Source organism: Limulus polyphemus, unplaced genomic scaffold (assembly GCF_000517525.1).
Source record: "Limulus polyphemus unplaced genomic scaffold, Limulus_polyphemus-2.1.2 Scaffold3232, whole genome shotgun sequence".
Lineage (NCBI taxonomy): Eukaryota > Metazoa > Arthropoda > Merostomata > Xiphosura > Limulidae > Limulus > Limulus polyphemus.
In genome coordinates this window covers 58409-81698 of record NW_013668842.1, presented here as the reverse complement: position 1 = coordinate 81698, position 23290 = coordinate 58409, and the positions used below count along the sequence as shown (strand labels likewise).

The 23290-nt window shown below is 30.6% G+C and overlaps 3 protein-coding genes and 2 long non-coding RNA genes across 5 annotated transcripts; all 5 read left to right on the top strand.

The window, feature by feature from the left end:
- The first annotated feature begins 1042 nt into the window (after positions 1–1042).
- LOC106468950 lies at positions 1043–5686 on the top strand. Its single transcript, XR_002612768.1, has 3 exons — positions 1043–1111; positions 3877–3997; positions 5254–5686. It is a non-coding gene; the product is annotated as an uncharacterized LOC106468950 (long non-coding RNA).
- Positions 5687–5721: 35 nt separating this feature from the next.
- On the top strand, positions 5722–9426 carry LOC111088157 (zinc finger protein 600-like; the record flags this gene model as incomplete). Its single annotated transcript, XM_022397344.1, has 2 exons — positions 5722–5821; positions 6408–9426. Coding segments are annotated over 2 exons (564 nt in total), but the record flags the coding sequence as incomplete, so codon positions are not given.
- On the top strand, positions 7569–7967 carry LOC111088155 (zinc finger protein 665-like). Its single transcript, XM_022397342.1, has one exon. The coding sequence runs from the start codon at positions 7569–7571 to the stop codon at positions 7965–7967; it is 399 nt and encodes a 132-aa protein (XP_022253050.1).
- Positions 9427–17675: 8249 nt separating the features above from the next.
- Positions 17676–20699, top strand: LOC111088156 (zinc finger protein 530-like). Its single transcript, XM_022397343.1, has 2 exons — positions 17676–18361; positions 20292–20699. The coding sequence occupies exons 1-2, from the start codon at positions 18199–18201 to the stop codon at positions 20555–20557; spliced, it is 429 nt and encodes a 142-aa protein (XP_022253051.1). The 5' UTR covers positions 17676–18198; the 3' UTR covers positions 20558–20699.
- Positions 20700–21060: 361 nt separating this feature from the next.
- LOC111088163 lies at positions 21061–23290 on the top strand. The gene is made up of 2 exons (XR_002612770.1): positions 21061–22457; positions 22979–23290. It is a non-coding gene; the product is annotated as an uncharacterized LOC111088163 (long non-coding RNA).

The following is a 23290-nucleotide window of genomic DNA, read 5'->3' as shown; positions in this document are numbered from 1 at the left end:
CAACGAACGTGCTCAATAATACTCTCTGACTGCAGATCAATTACTCACTGTCTACACACACATTATTGTCCCGTCACGTTGTCACCCTCTTTTATATACCACACTACCCTATATCTAGTAAATGCTAGAGCATTCGCCAAGGTACAGGATAGTTCTAGAAACGTGGCGTGACACCAGTCATGTGACTTCGCTGACGCAACAATACCATATTTAGCGTAAATAGACCTTCAATCATTAATAAATAGTAATAAAATCAAAATATAATGTTACAATGAAAATGAAAAGATGTACAATAAAATATACTTTATTTACATTTAACAAGACTCTTCAAGGCAGCAATGGAATAAAGATGGACAGAGGTGGCTTCCTTCACTTTCACTAAGGCTTGCTCTGTTTAGACCAGATCCATCGAGACTTGGAATAATTCTCATACTGTTTGGAGGAGTCTTCTTGGCTATGTCACTCTCTTGTTCTTATCTCATTGGCACAGCACCCAGGCCTCAGGCAAAGCCGATTTTTGGGCCTGCCAGTGATGTTCCAGGATCACTCTCTGTTCTAATGTAAAAATGAACCAGAACCAAAGTAAAGTTGGCAGCATTGTTAGAAACTCTGGAATTTGTTATCAATTAACTGACGAGGTCGATGAATTTCTGTATTTCATACTACCAGCAGATTAGATTCAATCTTTCCTGTTTATAGTAGAAATCAAATTTGAAGAGAACTATCTTTGATATTTCTTTGGTTACTTCTTGTATTTAAGTTCCTAGAAGGTCCTCTTAAGCTTTCTGGTGTCATGATCCAATCAGACACATACACACATATAATTTTAACGGTTTTGTGTATCGTATTAATTAATTCATTTAGTAACTTACATGCAGTTCTCAATATCATATCTGAGGCTAATACTATTTCTCTCTAACCTTTAATATTATTATTAAATAATCAATTTTAAGTATCATAATGTTCTGTAGTTTTATATTGTTGTTTTATTGTTAAATTTATTATATTGTATTGAAAGATATTTCCGACCTTTGACGTCACTCAGAAGTTCAAAATGGTGGAGCTTGAAGTTGAAATATGGGACAAGATTAAGGAATTTCAACTTTTTAGCGTAAGAGTACAGTATTAAAAAACAAATGAAATGACAACGATATTTCACCACTAGTTTATTCGAAATGTTAATGACACATGGTTAAAAAAGGAAGAAAAAAATATTGAGATAATTTAAGCAAGCAAGTAACACTGTTAATGTCACTGATGAGACGACCCTAAACTTAGTTGTTACTGTTACTAGTAGTAGTATTAGTTAAAAGTATTTTATTTTAGAATCTAATTAAATATAAGTTGACTGTTTATAAGTTATATAGTATTGGGCCAACATTTAATACTAGTACACTGTATCTCTAGAAGTAGTTCTTGCACTACTAATACAATAACTACGAAAGTATAATACTAATAATATGAATAGTAAAATTGTACTAGTAGTGCTAGTTGTATTAAGGCTGGATTGCTTTTGCGTATGTATAGGGTGGTAAGCCTATCTCAGTTACTTCTAACTGTTTGTGTGTTCTGCTAACTCTGACATGATTTAGGGATACCTATGACACATTATGTGCCCCTCCTGTTTTAAATTTAAGAAAATGTTTTAAACTTTTTATGTATCAAATTACTTTTGTGGGACCATTACTGAGTTGGCTGCAATGTTTAGATAACTATAATAACATACAAGTTACATGAAATATCAAAATGAAAATACCGTTGATATTGCAATTAAATTTATTTCCAGTAATTCCTCCTGGGGTATTCTGTATATCTTACTAGAGAAAATAAATGATTTTATCCAAGATTTTGGTCAACATTTTAGTTGTGCACTTGAATGTTATAAGTTACAGGCAAAATGTAAAATTACTCAAGTCATCATGTTGGAATATATGGGCCTCAGTGGTAATTAAAGGGCTACATAGTTACATCTTGGCTAATTATTAAATCAGCCAGTTGTTTGGGTCACTATCTGAAAATTACATTAACTTCCTGCTCCTGCTATGTTAATCCTAATGTTTTTCATCCCTTTTGCCTCTACAGCCAGTAGCTTATCCAGTGTAAAGTGTGACATTATGTGTGTTTTTTGTATTATGTCTTGAACTGACTTAGTCTTATATGTGTAGTGAATAAAATTGTATAGAGTATGATAAAAGAAGCTTTTCAAAGTATTTTAGTGAAATATGATATAAAATAAAGCATGGATTCACTAAAGAGAAATCTTGCATTACTAATATTCTAACTTTTTTGAGGATATTATTTGGAGGATGGAAAAGGTTTGGAATTGGTATACATACATTTTCAAAAAGCTTTTGATAAGGAGCCACACATCATAGTTGTTGGAAAAAAATAGTTAATTGTTGGATGCTTGGTTGAAAGAGAGTGAAAGATTGTTATTAATGGAGCCAAGCAAGTTAACTTGGACCCTTATTACTAGTGAAGTGTTCCAGGGATTAGTGCCTGCTTTTTTTACATTAATTATGTTAATAGGGGCATAATTTGTAAATTAGTACATTTTTGTGATGACATTAAACCCTTTATTATCTATAACTGTTTTGAGAACATTAAAGTTGTACAAAATGACTTGAATCAGTTGATAAGTTTTGACAAGTATTTGGCAAATGATCTTTTATTAAATTAATTGTAAGCTAATACATATGGTTTATGATTTAGATAACTTGTGTAATATAGATGGGAACCTCCTTAAGTTTTGATTGAAGCAAAGGCTCTTGACATTATAATGGGTAAGCCACTCAAGTCAACGAGTCAGTGTTCTGTTGCTAGCAGTAAAGCTAGTGGATCTTTAAGGTGTATTTATAGACATAGCAATTACAAGCCAAAAAAGGTAACTTAAATATTGTGTACAGTTTTTGTCTCCTTATCTAAGAAGAGATATTGACTTAATAGAAAGGGTTTAAAGGAGGACTACCAGGATGATTTTTGGTATGGCAGGGTTATCTTGTAAAGATAGGTTAAGATCTCTGAAAATCCCCATTATCTGTGGGATTGATAGGATAAGGACCTCTGATTTCTTTATGCTTTGTTCTGAAGACAAGAGGTCACAAGTTTAAATTTGGAAAAGACAAGTTAAGACAGTTTTATTTTAATAGGATGATTGGTTTGTAGAATGTTGTCTCTTAGCACTAAGAGAGGTAGGCACTTTACAAGAGTGTAAGAAGGGAATTGATGGCTCTCTGAAAATTAAAGAGGGTTTAAGTTTTTCTCAAATACGGGTGTAAAAGGACAGCCATGAAGAATCAAGTGGTTCCTTGTTGTTGGTATGTTAGAACAATTTGTACTGATGAAATATTAAAATCTTGTACCAATATGGGTAACTGATATAAATGTGTGTCAATAGCTTTTAGTGAAGTGTTTTGATTGGTGTAGCATTATAATTCCTTTTAAATAAGAACAAGTAGAAATGTGGTTATCGTGACAAAATAAAAATATGTTAAGTTACATTTATATAGATAAATAACTCAAAATAATAATTTCTCATGTATATACTATATTTTTAAATGAACATGTATCTTTAAGAATCTAGGAAATGTAATATTTTTTTAGTAAAATTGTGGGAGTTTGTTTAATGTCATCTTAGGGCCAGTCTTTTAGATAGTCTAAAAATTAATACCATTATTCCATACTGAGTCTCAGAAGATGCATAGCATTATTACTTCAAGAGAATAAAAAAACGAATATATTTCTTTAACTTGTATTTAGTTCTGGTCCTCTAATTATTGTTTGAAAACCATTTATGTATAACTGATTATAACATCTGCTGTATGAATGCTGTTTTGGTTAATGAATCAAATTATTTTTCTTTTTGCACGAACAAAGTTATGGGAAACATGGACATGTATATAGATAATTACCATATAATGAAAAATGTCCTTCACTTGGAAATCAGGCCATTGTGTCCCATCATAACTGGGAAATATCCTTTGCTATCAAGCCTATAGTAAGTATTCAAAATACATTGAAACATTATTTATCTATGTGTTTAAATTTACAGAAGTTGAGTTTTTTTAGCAAACAAAAGATTGAATTTGACTTGCCATAACTGTACATTTTTACTGATGGAGTAAGTACTTTAAGTATGAAAGCATTAACCTAAAACTGAATGACTGTTTAGTTAACAATATTGTGTAGTTTTTTGTTTTTTTTTCTTATCAAACCATCCGCATAGGAAATGTTTTTGTGTCATCATTATCAGCAGTAGATTGTCAAGAACAGAGCCAACTACTACAGTATTAATAAAAGTTTTTTATATATACATATATTTGTGAGTAAGATACCTATTCAATATATTCTTTTATCATATCTTTATTGTTGTGTAACAGAAAATAATAAATTTTATAATATACCTAAAACTCCTCAATATCTACTAAACTATGATAAAAAGCTGTGATTAAGAATTTTTGTACTAAGAGTCAGGGTGATATTTTTTGGGGAACTTTCATTCACCTTAGAATTTCCTGTGATACCTCTCTGGCTTGTACACAGTATTGGGATGCAAAAAGTTTATGTTTTTTTCTAAGGAAGTTTTCTGTGATCAAACAAATCTTGTGAGAAGTTTCACTTGCCCAGTTTCCCGTGAAAGCCTTGACTTCCTGTCACCAATAGTACCATGGTAATGGTAAAATATTGCCCTGCTAAAATTCATTTTTGTTAATTAGCATTTTGAATGTATGTATGTATATATATGTGTGTGTGTGTGTATATATATAAATATACACAAACACTCTGATGGGAATAATACTTCTTTCCTAAAACATTTACAATTATAAACTTACAGTTGCTGTTACAAACAATTAGTTCATTTTTTTTACAAACATGTACCATTGAATATATTTGTAGGATGCCATTTTAAATGGAGCATATTTAGGCATATAAAGTATATTGACATGATTTGGCTCTTTTTTTTGTAATACTTTTTTTTTGTTTCTCTTTACTTCAAATGACTTGTTAACTACTTGTAGCTGTAACTTCTTGTTCATGTATACTATAGACATTGTATTTCATTGTTAATTGTGCAGTATTTGTTTGCATGAAAAATAAAATTTTTACTTTTTAGAAATTTGTGCATGTAGCTTGCCATTATCTATCTTAACTCTTTAAACCCATAATTTTTTTGTGCATTCTTCTGGAATTATTTTCATGATGTCCTAATAATTATCAACATACCTTATAAAATTTCTGGTCTATTTATAAAAGGTGGATAGTAACATGGTTCAGATTAGTTTTCAACCAAAGAGACATAAATATTATTAGACACTGTCACCATCTGATGGATAATTTGGGATTTTCAGCCAGATGGTAGAAGCGATCGCTCAAGATTTCAGTTATAAGGGTAATTCATTTTGGTGTTTTATGAAACTCTTGCATCATTACAAGTGTACTCAGTGTGCAGCATTTAAGATAAGTTAGGAAGGGTTATAGAATTTCTTTTCTGAGGCTTAGTTTAAACTAGTGTTGTATATTACTATTTCCTGTTTAAAATTTCAGTATGAATCATTCACAAGAATGTAATACATAGTGAATAAAGGTCACTTTCCTGGGATGTATTTACAAAGAAGTACTTTTTTGTATCAGCAGGGAAAAAAATGCCAGGAATTAATGTTCATTGTGTTAATTTCTTTTTATTTTATTGTAGTTACTCCTGTGGATCAAAGTAACAAATGAAAACTGAAGTCCACTGTTGAGAAGAAACATTTAAATCTGTTGTATGAAAAACCTGTTCCAACAGAAAAGGAGAATTATGAAAAAAAAACACCATACAACTGTAATTGTAAAGACAGCACCAGAAGACAGATAAAAGTTGATAAAAACTGAAATCTTAGACTGATAGACTTTATTTAGTCTATAAAAACACCTTAACTCATTGAAGCTCTGTCATTTCAATTACATTAATTATAAAAACTTGTGCATAAGCATTTACTCACCAGATATGTAAATTAAATCTATGTATTTTTTTGTGAATAGACTGTTTTAAAGAAGCAAGTTTTAAAATAGATAATTGATTTGAAAGATCCAGGAGTAAAGTATCAGAGTTTTAGATAACAGTGACATTTTTAATAAAGTGTAGACTGAATTGATTGCTTACAGTAATTAGACTTGAATGCAAAATGAGTTGTTAAGACTTGCATAAAAATATTTAAGTACTTCTGATATTGTTTTTGTAACATGAAGTTATTTAATTACTTCAGTAAGTGTTCAGAAAATATGGATGTGTTATTATATGGTTTTGTATGACAGTTTCTGTATTGTAGAGATACATATTGTCATAGAATAGTACTGAAATGAATACTTTTTTTTTCTTCTTTTAATGTCATTCTTATTGTAAAAATCTGTATTTCTGTATTTCTTAGGTAATTCAGATTTTGGAAGAAAAAGTAGCAATTTGTTCAAAAATGCGTATGCTCACATAAGTGCATCGGAAATAAAAAGGGATTTTGCTATTAACAAGAATCATGGAAAACAGTTGTTTCATCCAGAAGAATCTGAATTTAAAAATCTTGAAGTTCAATTTACCTGGAATCATTTATTAGAAGAATTCCAAGATCATCAAAAAGACAACATTGAAGGATTTCAGGGTTTTAAGTGTAGCATGTGTGGAAGTTTTCTTGGTTCTAAGAAGTCCTTAGTTGTCCATATTAGCAGACAACACAGAAATCGCAAGGAATACAAATGTCACTTATGTGATAAAGTTTATACTAGAACAGAAAATTTGAATTTACACGTGCGAAAAAATCACATTGAAAAAAATCAAAAAACTAATGACCTTGAATATGAAATTCAGTTTCAAAAGTGCATTGATACTTCATATATTTAGGGTTAACAATAAATTTCTAAGTTATGAGTGTGTCTTTATGTTTGATATGTTAGTATATTGTTGTGTCTTCAAGTAAATTTTCTTTCATTTGTAATATTGATAGAGCATAACATAAAATAACACAGAAAAAATATAAAAGTATATTGTAATGAGAAACTTGAAATCTTTAATGTAGAAATGTAAAACTTTGTGAAAGTAAAACTTGTTTAAACTGGATGAATTGGTTGTAGTTAAACTTTACTGAAAACTATTACCATTTGTGGATTTACAGCACAACAGATTATTAAACAATGAAAATTAGCATTATCTTTATTTATAAAAGGTACATAGAAAGATTTTGTAATTGTATTGCTATTGTATGTAATTTGTCATTTCATTATATCAATTTGTAAGACTGAAAAACTGCCATTTATCAATTGTATTTTAAGACATATATGTCAGTGACTAATTCAAAACTTAGGTTCATAGTTCATAAATTATGAATTTTAATAATATCATATGACAGATGTGGTTTGGACAAAAGACTTAAGTTTTTTTTTCATACAGAAAACTTCACTCTTAAAAGACATATTTTGTTTAACTGCCAAATTTTTAGTGTAAATCACTAATTATGGATGCACCTTCATGTACTTGTTAAATTGACATATAATATTAATTGTGTTATGTAAATTATTTGTTTTTTCACTCCTTAGGTAAAATGGAATTTGGAAGAAAAAACAGAAGTTTACCTTTGAATATTTGTAAATATAGTCCTATGATGGAAGGAATTATTGGCCACTTTGAACAAAAAATCCAGGAACATGAAAGTTTTGTGTCAAATGTTCAAAGTTCTGAAGTAGTTCTATTGAGTGAAAACTATTTATTGGATGAATTTCAAGAATGTCAACCAGAAACAGAAAATGGATTTTCTCATAACTTTATGTGCAATGAATGTGGAAGTAGTCTTAGCTCTAAAAAATCATTAGCAATGCACGTCAGTAGGCAGCATAAAAATCGTAAAGAGTATAAATGTAATTTATGTGATAAAGTATATACTAGGATAGAAAACTTAAGCTTACATGTTCGAAAGTTCCACAGTAAAAAAATTGGTAAATAGATTTAAGAGAGAAAATTACATAATTTCTTTAAGACTTCTTATTTTGAAGTTATGTTGGAGCATTATTTATTAGTCTTATATATTATCACTGTTTGTACTGTTATGAAGTATTTGTATGATGTCTACGGACAGATGGGGAGCAGTTAGCTTTAATGTATTTTGTATTTCTATAACGCAAGTTATTTTGAAAAGCATTGTGCATCTAGTAGTTATTGTATGTTTTGAGTGCTTTTGGTAGTTTGATTGAAGTATAAAAAGAACTCAAGAGCATGAGTTTCTGATGTTATTTAAACCATTAGAAGAATATGTATTAAAGTAAAATTGAATGCAGATTAAGCTGAAATCTAAAACATTAATTACAAAAAAACAACAGGTAAGGTAATAATTTGGTGCTTGACCATACGTGTTTAATCAGTCCTATTATTACTGTGTACTTTTCATTCTTTGTTGCCAAACTCCATTTACTAGCTTTTCCACTCAACTACTTTTTTTTTAACAAATTAATTTGTAAACTCTTAACCTCTTCATGCATAAGTGAATAAAATAATAATAATATTTTATTACTATCGCTAGTAGTACTTTGAAAATCCTAGCATCATATGGTATTGTCATGCAAGATGTGTTGTCATATGGTGTTGCTATGCAAGAACAGGTTAAGAAGACCATGATGAAGTGTGAAAGCCTTAAAGGTAATTCAGAAATCTTATTTATTTTTAATCTATGAAGATGACTTAAATGTAAATGGTATTTCTATTATGCATTTTATTGTCATTCATATTTTAATACCATATTATACCAAAAAAACTGCAGCTGAGTTAAGCAAAACCAATCTTTATTTAACAATCACCATTCCAAGCAGGTTAACAGTTATAACCTTTCTTAATATAAAATTGTTGGTTAAATAACATGATAATAAATAAAAAGCAAAACAAAGTAGAGTAACATTAACTATTCGATTGGAAAATAAATAGACATTCAACTATAACAAAAGTTAAATGGAAGATAGTGTTATTATCATTCAGACTTTTTGGACAACATTGTTGATTAATTATACATATGTTTTGGATGGGGTGGGTTACACTGGTACTCCTTTTTCACATTATTAGTGCAGGCATATATTTTATGTTCAATGAATGGAAGGAACAGAACTGAAAATTAATCCAGTAATGAATATAATCAATTTAATGCACTGTTCTTACATTCTTATGTATAATAATTAGAATGCAAGGTTTTATCAGTTGGGTATCCTTGCTTTAATCCCAATAGCATCTCATGGGTTGGTGAACTTAGGTTAGTCTTAAATCCATGTAATAAGTTAACAATAATCTTTATAGTAAAAGTATATAATCATGTAAAAAATGAAAAAATAAATAGATATATTATATTAAATATTAACCATTACTGTTAGTTAAAGAGTCATTTAACTTTTACAGAACACGTAAAAAAATTAAAGATTTTTAAACCACTGAATAAAAACACTGTAGTATTGATGTAAGTATTCTGATACGGAGTCACCTTTTTAAATATATACAATAAGTTATTAATTTCTATTAAAACTGGAATTTATATAAAGTTAAAAAATAAAGATTATACAAGTATTAAATATACTCTTTAGGTGTGTTTGTTCGTTAACTTTTTATGGAAAGAACTGAAACTCTCAGTCAAGCATGATCTGTTCAGTAATGTGTGTAATATTAAATCACAATAAGACCAATAATAATTTAAATCCCATTTTTTTAATGTCCCTATATGATTGTCCAGTTAGGAAAGTGTATAATCATCTGCAACTTTATATGTTGCACACTGCTGCTGACAAGGCCTTACTCTCAAAACCAGAGCTCCGCAGCTTGGCTGGGTTCACGGCATAAAAAGCCTGGGTTTAAACTATATCTGTATTCATCTTATGAGAAAAATTAGATTAAAGTTTTTATTGTGATGCAAGATCACACAAATTATCAATCAACACTTGGTGTTTTGTCAGGTTATGCTTTATACGCCACATCACATGATGTAAGTCAAACATGTGACACAGTTTATGCTGGTAAGCTTTGAGAATTGTTTGGAATTCCACACACATTGATTCAGTTTTGCATATTCTCTCGTATGTCATTTCTTGTGATGAAGAGTGACTGGGCATCGCAACCTTCTATTTTAGAAAAAACATACAGTTTGTATAACATTTAATTTTCAAATGATAACATAAACTCTGTCTGACAGTAAAGTTATACCATTTCTAGTGGAATACTAGAGAAATTAGGTTACTGGCAAAAAATGTTGTTTAATGAAGCAAAGAACATATTTTAGTTGAACTGAACAGCTAAAATCAAACTAACCTGAGCAAAGTGGAAAACTGTACCAGGGCTTTCATTATTATTTAAAGTAAAAGGGGGTCTGAGGTTCTTCCTCCAGCCCAGGTCAAGGGGGCAGTACCCCTTGTTAGGATGTTCAGGAGCAAAGCCAACTTGAAAATGAATTCATATGGCTCTTTTCTATATTTCCCATATGTACGATACAATAAATTATAACTAAATGACCACATAAAAAATTTGAGTATGTTTAGATTATCAATGGAAAATTTTATCATAGTGTCCCTTAAGGGGAGTGAGCCCAGTACACATTCCCCTTGAACAAGGTCCTCCCAAAAGTTGGGCAAGATAGTAAAGTTTAACAAAAAGAGCACGTTTGATCCGACTTCATTTATTGTAATGAAATCATACCTTTTAAACTTCTTTTTTAAATTCTAACTCAGAACAACTTGCACAACCTACACAAAGATATCATTTACAATCAAGAAAAACAGTAACAGTAATGGGGTAAATGAATTGATCAATATTCCAGCCAGTGTGTTAAAAAATGGTAGCAGAAAAACTGAGCTAACGCTGATTTAAGTCACAAACGAGTTTGTAGGATTGTACTTAAATTCAAATTAGTGATGAAGTTATTAACTGTGTAAATGTAGTGGTTGATATGCAAAAAAGGCACTGGGTCCAGATGCATATTTTACTGGGGGAAGTCCCCAGCCCTCTGGGTATTTTGAAACAGCACTGCTGTAATCCAAATTGTGCTGTAATTAAAAATATATGAATTGGACATCTTAAAGAAAAACTGTTTCTATATAAATATATACCTAAAGTCATATTCAACTTGGTTTAGTTATAGTGTTAGCTAATAACTTGGCTATTACCATCATGACAGCTGTGTTCAGATGATTGTGGTACAAGATTTCTGCCTTGTGCAAGTTAATGTTTCCTACCCACTCATTCTTCTTTAATGACTGTATGTAAGCACTTCTGTAATTTTTATATAATTTGTATTTGATTATGAAATTGAACTCTTGTAAATGATGAAAATAAAACTATGTATTGTAATTCAAGTGTGTTGTGTTTTTGATTACAGGAGCTGAATGTTCATACAATATATACTGGACAATCAATTTCTTATTACGTTGTTGAAATCAGTTAAGGCAGTTTTGTAGAGTCTCTGACATATGTGCACGCATCTTTTTAACTTCAACAAAACTTGCTGTTAACACACATTAGACAATATAGATATCTAAGCATGTGTTAATCAGAATAATTAAATGTCATTGTTAAAATTTTGATCAGTTTTCGATAGGAAATAATAGTATGCTTATTTGTTTCAATTATTAACATTGTCCAATCAGTTATATACTATCACACAGTGGTAACCAATCAGTCATATACTATCACACAGTGGTAACCAACCTGTCATATACTATCACACAGTGGTAACCAATCAGTCAAACTAAGCAGTGGTAACCAACCAATCAGATATACTATCACACAGTGGTAACCAATCAGTTATATACTATCACACAATGGTAACCAACCAGTCATATACTATCACACAGTGGTAACCAATCAGTCATATACTATCATACAGTGGTAACCAACCAGTCATATAATATCACACAATGGTAACCAATCAGTCATATACTATCACACAGTGGTAACCAATCAGTTATATACTATCACACAGTGGTAACCAACCAGTCATATACTATCACACAATGGTAACCAACCAGTCATATACTATCACACAATGGTAACCAACCAGTCATATACTATCACACAATGGTAACCAATCAGTTATATACTATCACACAGTGGTAACCAATCAGTCAAACTAAGCTAGTTTATCTTCACTCACAGTGGTAACCAACCAGTTATATACTATCACACAGTGGTAACCAATCAGTCAAACTAAGCTAGTTTATCTTTACTCACAGTGGTAATCAATCAGTCATATACTATCACACAATGGTAACCAATCAGTCAAACTAAGCTAGTTTATCTTCACTCACAGTGGTAACCAACCAGTCATATACTATCACACAGTGGTAACCAATCAGTCAAACTAAGCTAGTTTATCTTCACTCACAGTGGTAACCAAGTCATATACTATCACACAATGGTAACCAATCAGTTATATACTATCACACAGTGGTAACCAATCAGTTATATACTATCACACAGTGGTAATCAATCAGTTATATACTATCACACAGTGGTAACCAACCAGTCATATACTATCACACAATGGTAACCAATCAGTTATATACTATCACACAGTGGTAACCAACAAGTCATATACTATCACACAATGGTAACCAATCAGTTATATACTATCACACAGTGGTAACCAATCAGTTATATACTATCACACAATGGTAACCAATCAGTTACATACTATCACACAGTGGTAACCAATCAGTCATATACTATCACACAATGGTAACCAATCAGTTATATACTATCACGCAGTGGTAACCAATCAGTCACATACTACCACACAGTGGTAATCAATCAGTCATTTACTATCACACAGTGATAACCAATCAGTCATATATTATCACACAGTGGTAACCAATCAGTCATATACTACCACACAGTGATAACCAATCAGTCATATACTACCACACAGTGATAACCAATCAGTCAAACTAAGCTAGTTTATCTTCACTCACAGTGGTAACCAACCAGTCATATACTATCACACAATGGTAACAATCAGTCATATACTATCACACAATGGTAACCAATCAGTCAAACTAAGCTAGTTTATCTTTACTCACTACTGGATAAACATTTTTATTTTCCTTAGCATTTCTTGCCTCATTACTTAAGTTTACCCAGTACAGTCACCAGCATCTGTGTATTATGTACGTCTGTTTAAATAGTAGGTTTTTTACACTCATGATTTTGAGTCTTTAATTAGAAAGATGGCCTAACAATAAACCTATCATGTCAGAAATCCACCCCACCCTTTCTGTGAGCATTCATTAATACTTTAATCACAATTTCCTTAACTATTTCTCAAGTACAGTTTAAATGCTCCAAAACAATATTTGGTGATTTAATGAATATTTCTGAAATTTGAATCTCCCCCCCCCCATTCTAAACACAAGAACAGATTTTAACATAGTTTCATATGATGAACACCAGTTCTGTTTAAATTGGGTATCTCTGCTTGAAAGTATTAACTTCAAAAAATTTTCCTGTTAGTTGAACTTAATGTATTAAGCACCTATTCTCATCAGGAAACTTACCATTATAAGCATGAAGAACATGAAAGTATGAAAAAAAAAGACTTCAGCGTGTAGATGACATAGTACCAACAAAACCATATTACAGACTTCACCAAAGGTAATGATAAATTTTTTAATTCTAGAAACCAGGTTACTTCAATAGATTTTCTGAAGCTGATATTTTTTCAAAGATGCGAGAGCTAAAGCACTTTTCCTTTATACAGTTAAGGAACCATTTATAAAAAAACTCACTTCTGAGAATTTCCTTACAGAAATGTGTTCTCTATGACTTGTAGATGATGACATTTGGATATTCATACAAGTATGCTGGATTTGATATTTTTGTAGCATCGTAATTCTCTTTCAAAGAGTAGTAATCATATCTACTTGCATGGTTATTACATGGAGGGAAAAAAACAGAAGCCTTCTTTCCTTCCCACCAGAATTTCATTTTCTCATTAAGTTTGTTTGTAATCAAGCACAAAGCTACAAAATGGACTATCTGTGCTCTGCCCACCACAGGTATCAAAACCCGGTTTCTAGCATTGTAAGTCAACATACATACTGCTGTCCATTGGGGGGGCTTCTAATTAAAGATCCCCAAGTCCATCTAACTATAGAGAATGAAACTATAAGTATGATCAAGTCAAGATCAGTGACAAAAAAGTGTGAATAACTCTACATTGCTGTGATTCCCTAATTGGAATATAAAAAAATGTATTAATTTATTCATAAGTTTAGCAAAACAATAATAAAAAATACAAATTAACAGTGACAAAAGTAAATATTTTACAGAACCATCTCAGTGTTTCATAAATAACAATGTAATTATTTTAAGTACTTTTAAACAATTCTTTAAAACTAACAAAAGTGTAAATATACTGTCAGTTTCTCTTATCTAAAGAACATTTCTGCATTGCTATAACAACAATGTTTGTTTTTTATTTTCATAAACATTGGTCTGTAATATTTTTTACTACTAATTAATCCTACATTGTTAGGAATAACTCTACATTGCTGTGATTCCCTAATTGGAATATATTTTTTTTTATTGATTTATTCATATGTTTCACAAAACAATAATAAAAAATACAAACTAAACAGTGACAAAAGTAAATAATGTAATTCTTTTTGATAACTAATACTCTAAAGCTAACAAAAGTGTAAATATACTGTCAGTTTCTCTTATCTAAAGAACATTTCTGCATTGCTATAACAACATTTTGGGCTCTTTCAACAACAATGTTTGTTTTTTATTTTCACAAACACTGGTATGTAATATTTTATTACTAATTAATCCTACATTGTTATGCGTATACCTCTGATATGTTTCATCATTATCTGAAAAATTATGCTATAGATAATGATTTTTCTACAGTTGCAATAATGTTGTGAGTGATGTAAAGAATTTCCAATAATTCCAAACCATTAGTTATGTACAATGATTTTGCAATCAACTGAATATGATAAAAATATCAATCTGATACAAGTTCAATAATTAATGATAAATCTATTTATATTTGTGTGCCTTCCTTAACACCAGCAAGTTAAATGTTTTATTAAGACAATAATAGTCACAAAGACTAACTTCTACAATTGTATTATAAAGTCCCTTAAATTTGTCAAGTTTATAAGTACTGATCCACTAAAGGTTCAGAGGTTACTTAACAGTCACAGCAACATTATTCAACCAAAACTGAGTCAGTTAATTTTTCATCTTCAGAAACAGGCCTGGTATGACTGAGAGATTTAAATGGTTAAAGAAATTCTCATTGTATCAAGTATTTTATCCATTTGAGGTCACAGCAATATACTATACTATTAACTTGTATAACACAATTAAATCCTTACTATTTTTCATACCTTATAATGAAGAAGAACATGCTAACTTCTAATGAAAATTGTGTCAATATCATATTCCACTATTACCTAAAAACAAAAAATGTTAAACATATTTACAAATTGAGTTTATTTTCTTTATTAAGCCAATTAAAAAATTTCTTCAAATTTTTCTCCCAAAGTCTTACTTTTTATTTAGATCTTTTCTTTACACCCCATAAATATGCTCTGGGCATGTTGAGTTACCAAGTTACTCTAAGAGAGAATTTTTGCTAAATAAAGCTTCTTGTGGTCAACTGAGCAAAGCATTTAAGCTGATGGAAGGTAATGTTTTAGTGTCTATATAGGAGTTTAAAAAAATCAATTATACTGCAAGATAAATGTACACTGGAGCACCAACTTCAGTAAAATTTATTTTTTTCTTTGGTAGGAAAACTTATTTTTCTGTAATTAGTCAAAATAATAATAATATATATATTGTTAGCCATATTAGTTACCTGGAAACATCATGACTGGTAAGTGCTAATGCTGAATATCAATGAACAGCTCTTTAAGTGTCTTGTTAAAAAAAGCATGCACTTCTGAGTAACTTAACCTGCATTCACATTAAAATCTTAAGGTGGAGTAACAGTACTTTTTACAAATAACAAAAAAGTTTATATTTGACATGACTCCAAAATCGTACTCTACAAATTTTATAACACTGGATTTCAAAATATAGATTCTATCTTTAATACATAAATAATTAGCTCCCCTGAACCCTTACTTAGTCTGAGATGTATCAAACATGTTAGGGTTTTTAAATCTTCAAAACTTCTAAAGTATCATTCAGTTATGAGAAATATTTTAAAATAAAATCTGCTCAATATTCCTAAAGAATAAATCTACCCATGACAATTAACTGAATCTGATAACTGTATTTTTTCTTTTAAATTAGACATCAACAAACAACTTAACTACACAACATAAAGTTAACTATGATTTTATTATATATACTTGCTCTTTTTATTTCACCACATATGGAATATTTTCATATGAAATCTAAAACCTTAAAACTTGTGACTGTTAACTAACTTATAATAATAATAATATTGTAGGCCTATCTGAAACAATGATTCAAGATTGTGCAAAATTTTTGTACTTTTTTGCCATTTCCCTTTTCACCCAGCAACTGTGTTGGTCTAGATATTCCTGCCGACAATATGTCTTCTCACATAGAGAACACATAAATCTCTCTGAAGGATAACTTGGTGGTCGTTCGTGGCAATGATACAACTGATGGCGTTCTGCATTCCTTTTATTCTTGAAAACTTTTGCACACCAGCAACACTGGTGTTTCAGTTTGTCTTGCCTATTCATTAAAAACTCTAGACCTGGAGAAATAAAATATCTTCTTTTAGTAATCAATAATAAATCTAACACAATTAAAAATCTATAGAATTGGTAGTTTGCACTCATTCATATCCTAACAAATTTTCCTACCTTATACCTAGGATTAATCTTATGATTTGTTTATCTAAAGATTACAATGTTAATAATTGAAACATGGGATTAATCTTATGATCTGTTTATCTAAAGATTACAATGTTAATAATTGAAACATGGGATTAATCTTATGATCTGTTTATCTAAAGATTATATACTATCACACAGTGGTAACCAATCAGTCATATACTATCACACAGTGGTAACCAATCAGTCAAACTAAGCAGTGGTAACCAACCAATCAGTTATATACTATCACACAGTGGTAACCAATCAGTTATATACTATCACACAGTGGTAACCAAAAACTGATTGATTGGTTACCACTGTGTGATAGTATATAACTGATTGGTTACCACTGTGTGATAGTATATGACTGATTGGTTACCATTGTGTGATAGTATATAACTGATTGATTGGTTACCACTGTGTGATGGTATAGATTCTTTTTATTAATATCTTCCATTGCACTTTTTAAATAACTTTTTGTACATGTCTTTTACATTATAAATTATCACTTCAAGAAAACATATATAAAAGTTATTAATAGTAGTTCAATTAATAACTGGTTTACAAACATTAGATGAATAAGATCTGTACTTACTTACTTTTTCTCTCTTACTTAGTACACAGTTGAAATTGAACTTCAATATTGCTTATAGTTAGACTCGCTGACAAGTAAGCCAGATGTACTGTGTTTCAGTATCATAAAACCTTCAAGAAAATCTGTAGGTCTAATACAAGATCTTAATATCATCACAACCAAAAATATAATTAACAGTGAAATTACACAACTGATGAAATAATACATTCTATTTTTTGTAAATAATAAAAGTATACTTAATTAACTATACTCATTACCAAGTTGACTCCTGGTGGCTCAGCAGTAAGTCTAAGGACTTCGAATTGGTAATAATTGGGGTTTGATACCCATGGTAGACATAGCACAGGTAGCCCATTGTATAGCTTTGTGCATATTAACAAAATAAACATTACCAGATTGATTTTTAGTTTTGATCTAAGTAGCTAGCTTGCTCTGATCAGAATTTAATTATATTTAACTGCATATTTCAGGTGTCTTAGCATGTAAACCAAAAAAGGTGTTGTCATTACAGTATTTTTTCAGGTTGATGTGGAAAATATCTTAATGTTAATTTAAAGCATATCTGGGATATTATTATAATGCCTGTTGTAATTTATTTACCTACGTTATAAATCTGTATAGTTTTGTTTTGTATAAATGAACAGTTTAGGTTTAAGTTACTAGAGTCTGAGTGTGTACAGGCTGTCATTATCTTATCTCTTGTAGGAAGGAAATGGAAAAAGACTCAGTGCCCTATATGTGGGAAAAGATTTACTATGACAGGAAACATGCATCGCCACAGAAGGGCCCATCTGTATGAAACAGTAAAGTTTAGCTGTGTTTTGTGTCAGAGATCTTACGTTAGAAAACATGATTTATTACGACATGTACAGAGGAAACACTCCGAGGACTGGAAATTGTGTCTAGATTCTTCTCATAGTTAAGATTTAGTTATATATATAAGGATTGCCTTATCTCACACTAGACAATCTAATTGTTTTAGTTTTTTTAATTTACAGAAGTCTTTGCTACTTAAGATATCAAACTCTTAATATATTATTTTTTTTATAAAGAAAAGAGGACCATTGAATATTTTAGATATAGAAAAAGTTATATTGCTAGGTAACTCCATTTTGCTTAGATTTATATAACCTAGTTTTCTGGCAGACATGAATAAAATATCAAGTAACTACTGCTGTTACTGATATCGTACGATGTGCCTGTTATTGATATACAATATATCATAAAATTTTGCACTTAATAATTAACAAGTGGAATATGCTAGCATGTCGATCTAAGAACATAAATTGCATTTTGAATGCATCAAAGATTTTTTTCTGTGATATTTCATTAATATTAGACAAGTGTATTGGTGTGAGTTGTTGCTGGTCTAACATTCTGTAAGGTGTCATTGATTTGAGATAAACTGCAGGTGATTTTTAAATAATGAAAAATAAAAACGATTTTTTGCATAATCCAAGTGCCTTGTGTAAACTTTTAACTGAAAACATTTTTAATGTTCGACTTTAAAATTGTTTGCATATGCATCGGTGCTTTTTACAACCGTTGTAGTCATGCTGTTTAAAGACAGTCATGAAAGAAAAAAAAAAGATTAAAACTTCCCAAAACATCCATAGCAAAGTTGTGCACTATTTCTCAACATTATATAAACTTTCCAGTTTCCATATATCAATGTACATGATGGTTTTTCTTTCAAGTATGGCATGAGCAAAAGATGTTTGTCATTCAGTAAAAATATAATTCTTCAAATGTAATAAGCACAATTTGTTTTGGTAAACTTGTCTTATTGTTGGAAAAACAAAATAACTGACTTTTCATTTGGTTGATATATGAATTATTTGTCATGTATTTCTTATTTTCCTTTAATCTAAATAGAAAATATTTGTCCTATCTTTGTGATCACAGGGTGAGGCAACATCCATGCATAAACTATTTTTAGTATTTGCACTGGATTCTAGTTATCCAGAAATCATGCACTTGGAATTATCTAAATTCAAAACATATTTTTATAGGACCTTTCCGTTTTGGTCATAAGTATTAAAATTTACTTACAAAACTAAACATACCATGATTTTCTTTTTATTGGGGCAACTTTTTTAATTATCTAAAAATCATTTTACACTTGGAAACCATTCATAAATTGTGTTTATTGGTTATTAGAATACCATGCCTCACCCAAACATTCAAAATTTACATGTTCAATTTCGGGAAAGCTGCCTCAGAGTAGCTATAACTTGCATATATTCAGAAGTATATCTGTTAAAATTCCTTTATTAAAATGAGACTTTTAAAGCTTTCTATAACAGTCTAAAGTCAGTAACATCTGTTCTTAAACAATGATTGCTGTTGGTTTAGTGATTAAATTAAAGTAGCTTTTAATGTTTTTTTTCATTGAAACTAAATTCAATTAAATGTAGGAATCTTTTTGACATCTGTTCACAACTGAGGATTACTCTCTCTTGTATTGCAATGTCAAAATTAATACAAATATTGTGTTATAGTGTGGAGTTTTACAAGGTACAGCCACTTCTTTTACTGTAATATTTATTTTTTATTACAAGCTCAAATGTTGTTTATATAGATCTCTTCAAAGAGACTCCTTGTACGATTTGCTACAAACTTTCAGGGTTCTGCTGTTCCTTAACATATATCCAGCAGCATAAAACAAAAGGGGGGTTAGATTGGATTAAGCATTCAGGTGATTACTACAATATTATCTGTAGCAACTATATATACATAAAAAAGACCAACAATGTAAAAGTTCTTAATACAGAAGCATGTGTGTATACATTAATGTAAATTAAATGTGACTGTTTATCATTACAGCTATTTATTTAATAAATTACAGGAAACCAGCTTCCTTTCTCAAATTGTGAAGTTGGAGAAGATGACATTCGTAATCCTTGGCATTTGCTTCATACGTTTGGCCCCTATCCTGCACTTGGAGAACATGTTCCTCAGCGCTGCACACCTAGACGGTGTGTTGTGTGTGGGAAACAGAAAATCCAGAGGAGGAGCAGAATCCAGTGTCGAAAGTGTGGCGTTGCATTTTGTATGGACAATAAGAAAAACTGTTTCATTGACTTCCATATGAATATGATTCACAGTAAATGAAACAATAACAGTTTGATGTTTATTTAGGTAACTTGTAAACATACTGTACATAGGTTTTTTTAATCTCTCTTCAGACATGTATGAAAGATTTTATGCTATTGTAATTAGTAATGACAATAAATGCCAACTTTTATTTCCAACACTCTTATTGTAATACTCAGCAATTAATTTTTAACAAAATATAAGTTAATTAGAAATAAAGCATACTGGCAGCTGCTCAAGTTTATAAGCTTTTGAGCAAGGTGTTTTACTTCAGTGTTGCTTGGATTTTCCAGTTTTATCACCATAATCTAGTTATGAAGCTTATCCAGGTGTGTTGAAAAGGTATATTACATGTGTTTGTTTGTTTTGAATTTTGCGCAAAGCTACACGGGGGGCTATCTGCACTAGCTGTCCCTAATTTAGCTGTGAAAGACTAGAGGGAAGGCAGCTAGTCATCACCACCCATCGCCAAGTCTTAGGCTACTCTTTTACCAATGAATAATGGGATTGACCATCACATTATAATACCCCTTTGGCTGAAAGGGCAAGCATGTTTGGTGTAATGGGGATTTAGACCCTCAAATTGCAAGGCAAGCACCCTAACCACCTGGCCAGGCCCATTACATGTTGTGTTTTCCCCATCCCTACAAAAGTAAAGTAATATGCATCAGGTAATCAACTTCGTTTTGATATAATTACTGTTCTTTGAAGTTATGGATTTTACCATAGGCACATGAGCATTTTTTTCTTCAACTCAACTTCAGTGCTTTTAATATTTATAAGTAGAAATGTAAGAAAAGTATATTTAATTGGATATACTGATAGCCAAGCTGATGTTTAGTTTCAGTCCAAGTACATAGCTTGCTCCGATTTTAATATTAATCAATAAAATTTTGTCAAAGGACTTTTATAATCAATGGATATAGGCAAATATAAAAGGAAAAGTCAACCTCCTCATTTTGTCAGATATACTGCCTCAGTACAAATGTGTTTGTATCATTATGTTTAACTCAGTCTTCAAACCTCTAATACTTTTCCAGAGAATGTAGCCAATTAAAATTCCAACAGATACCTGCAGATTTCAGTGAGGAGATATACAACATTTTCTAACTAAATTATTTCTCTCAGTTTTTTCAAGGGACTTTACTAAATATGGCAGGTATGTTACCTAAGTAATACATGCACATAGGTGTTAACCTATATGTTTCTTCAACAAAAAGTTTGCCCTGTCCCACTAAATATGATGATGTTGTGCCTTTAGGTCATAATGATGCTTAATGATATAGTTTACACAAACCATTCTTGGTCAGATTATAAGAACTGACTGTTTATTGTTCAATAAGTTAACGTTAGCCTTGAGGGAAATGATTGAAGTGACAGTAGGACATAACTGTTTTAAACAATTACTTGTGCATAAACTATCATTCCATACGTGTACAAGTAGGAAAATATCCTGCTTTTTAAAGAACTACATTTATTGTATGATCAGGACTCTTCTTTATGTCGTGCAGCCTAATCCTGAACAGGATACAGTATTTTGCAACAACAAAATTGTACATCAGAATATAACAAAACTATAAGCAACTTCGGTTAATGTGTTTCACTTGTATCAATGAAAAACCTAAACCATCCCTTACTACTGTACTAGTTTACTTTTTGCATGCATCTAATAAAAAAGTTGGTTTAAAAGATTTACGTTAAGACTTTCCATTCCATAATCTACACAGTAAAGTGTAATTTTATCCATGGAGCACATCCAAGCTTGTTTTGATAAACACTACACTGTAGTAATGACAGAAAATTTGTCTCATTACTGTTCCTTACTTTTATAACGTAATACAGGACCCTACATCAACAAACTTAGATTTTCACAATGGGAGGGAAATCTACTGTGAAGATGGTTTCCATCTGTGTATAGGTAAGTTGAAATACCGGAAACAATATATTCCTTCAAACTAGGAAGGCCTTCTTTTCTTCCTTAAATTCTTGTGATATCGTGAAACTTCACATCAAGAACATTTCTTGCAGCACTTAGTTTACTTTACATATCTAAAATATTGGTTCAGTAATTTTGATGTAAACTGTACTGTATGTTATATGCATAATTGTTCCAAGTTTTTATGTGTAAACGGGAAAATAATAATACTGTAGTTATCATGTAATACCCTTTTTTATATCTATTTAATTTATTTTGCAACTTAAAAAAAGCTAATACTGTATATTTTCTGGTGTCCCCTTATTTCTGGTCAACTAAATCTGTAAACATGCATATATGGGTATATTTGTGTAGTTTCGGAATTTCATTGTTATATAAGATGCATTTATTATAATTCAACGTGTCGTCTTAGCCAGATGTATCATATACGTATAAAATTCATAACCCTAAAACAGACTATGTGTTGTCTTTTACATGTGTATGTTTATTTCTACTCTTATCAGAAAACGACGGTTTTATAAAGGAGTTGCCGAACCACTGGATAGAAAACAAAAGTAATCCAGAACGAGCAGATAGTCAGTCTACGTGTTTGTACTGTCATCACACATTCTATGACAAATACTCTCTGCTACGACACATGCAACGCCACCTGGTGAACAGAAAGAGATACCTGTGTCACCTTTGTAATAGTACTTATTGTAGAAAAGATTATCTTAAAAAGCACATTGAACTGGTTCACGGAAACTATTGAGTTTTGTTTAGTACAAAATTTGTATACCATTTTCTTCTTTATTTCAATAAATTATCCCGAAAAA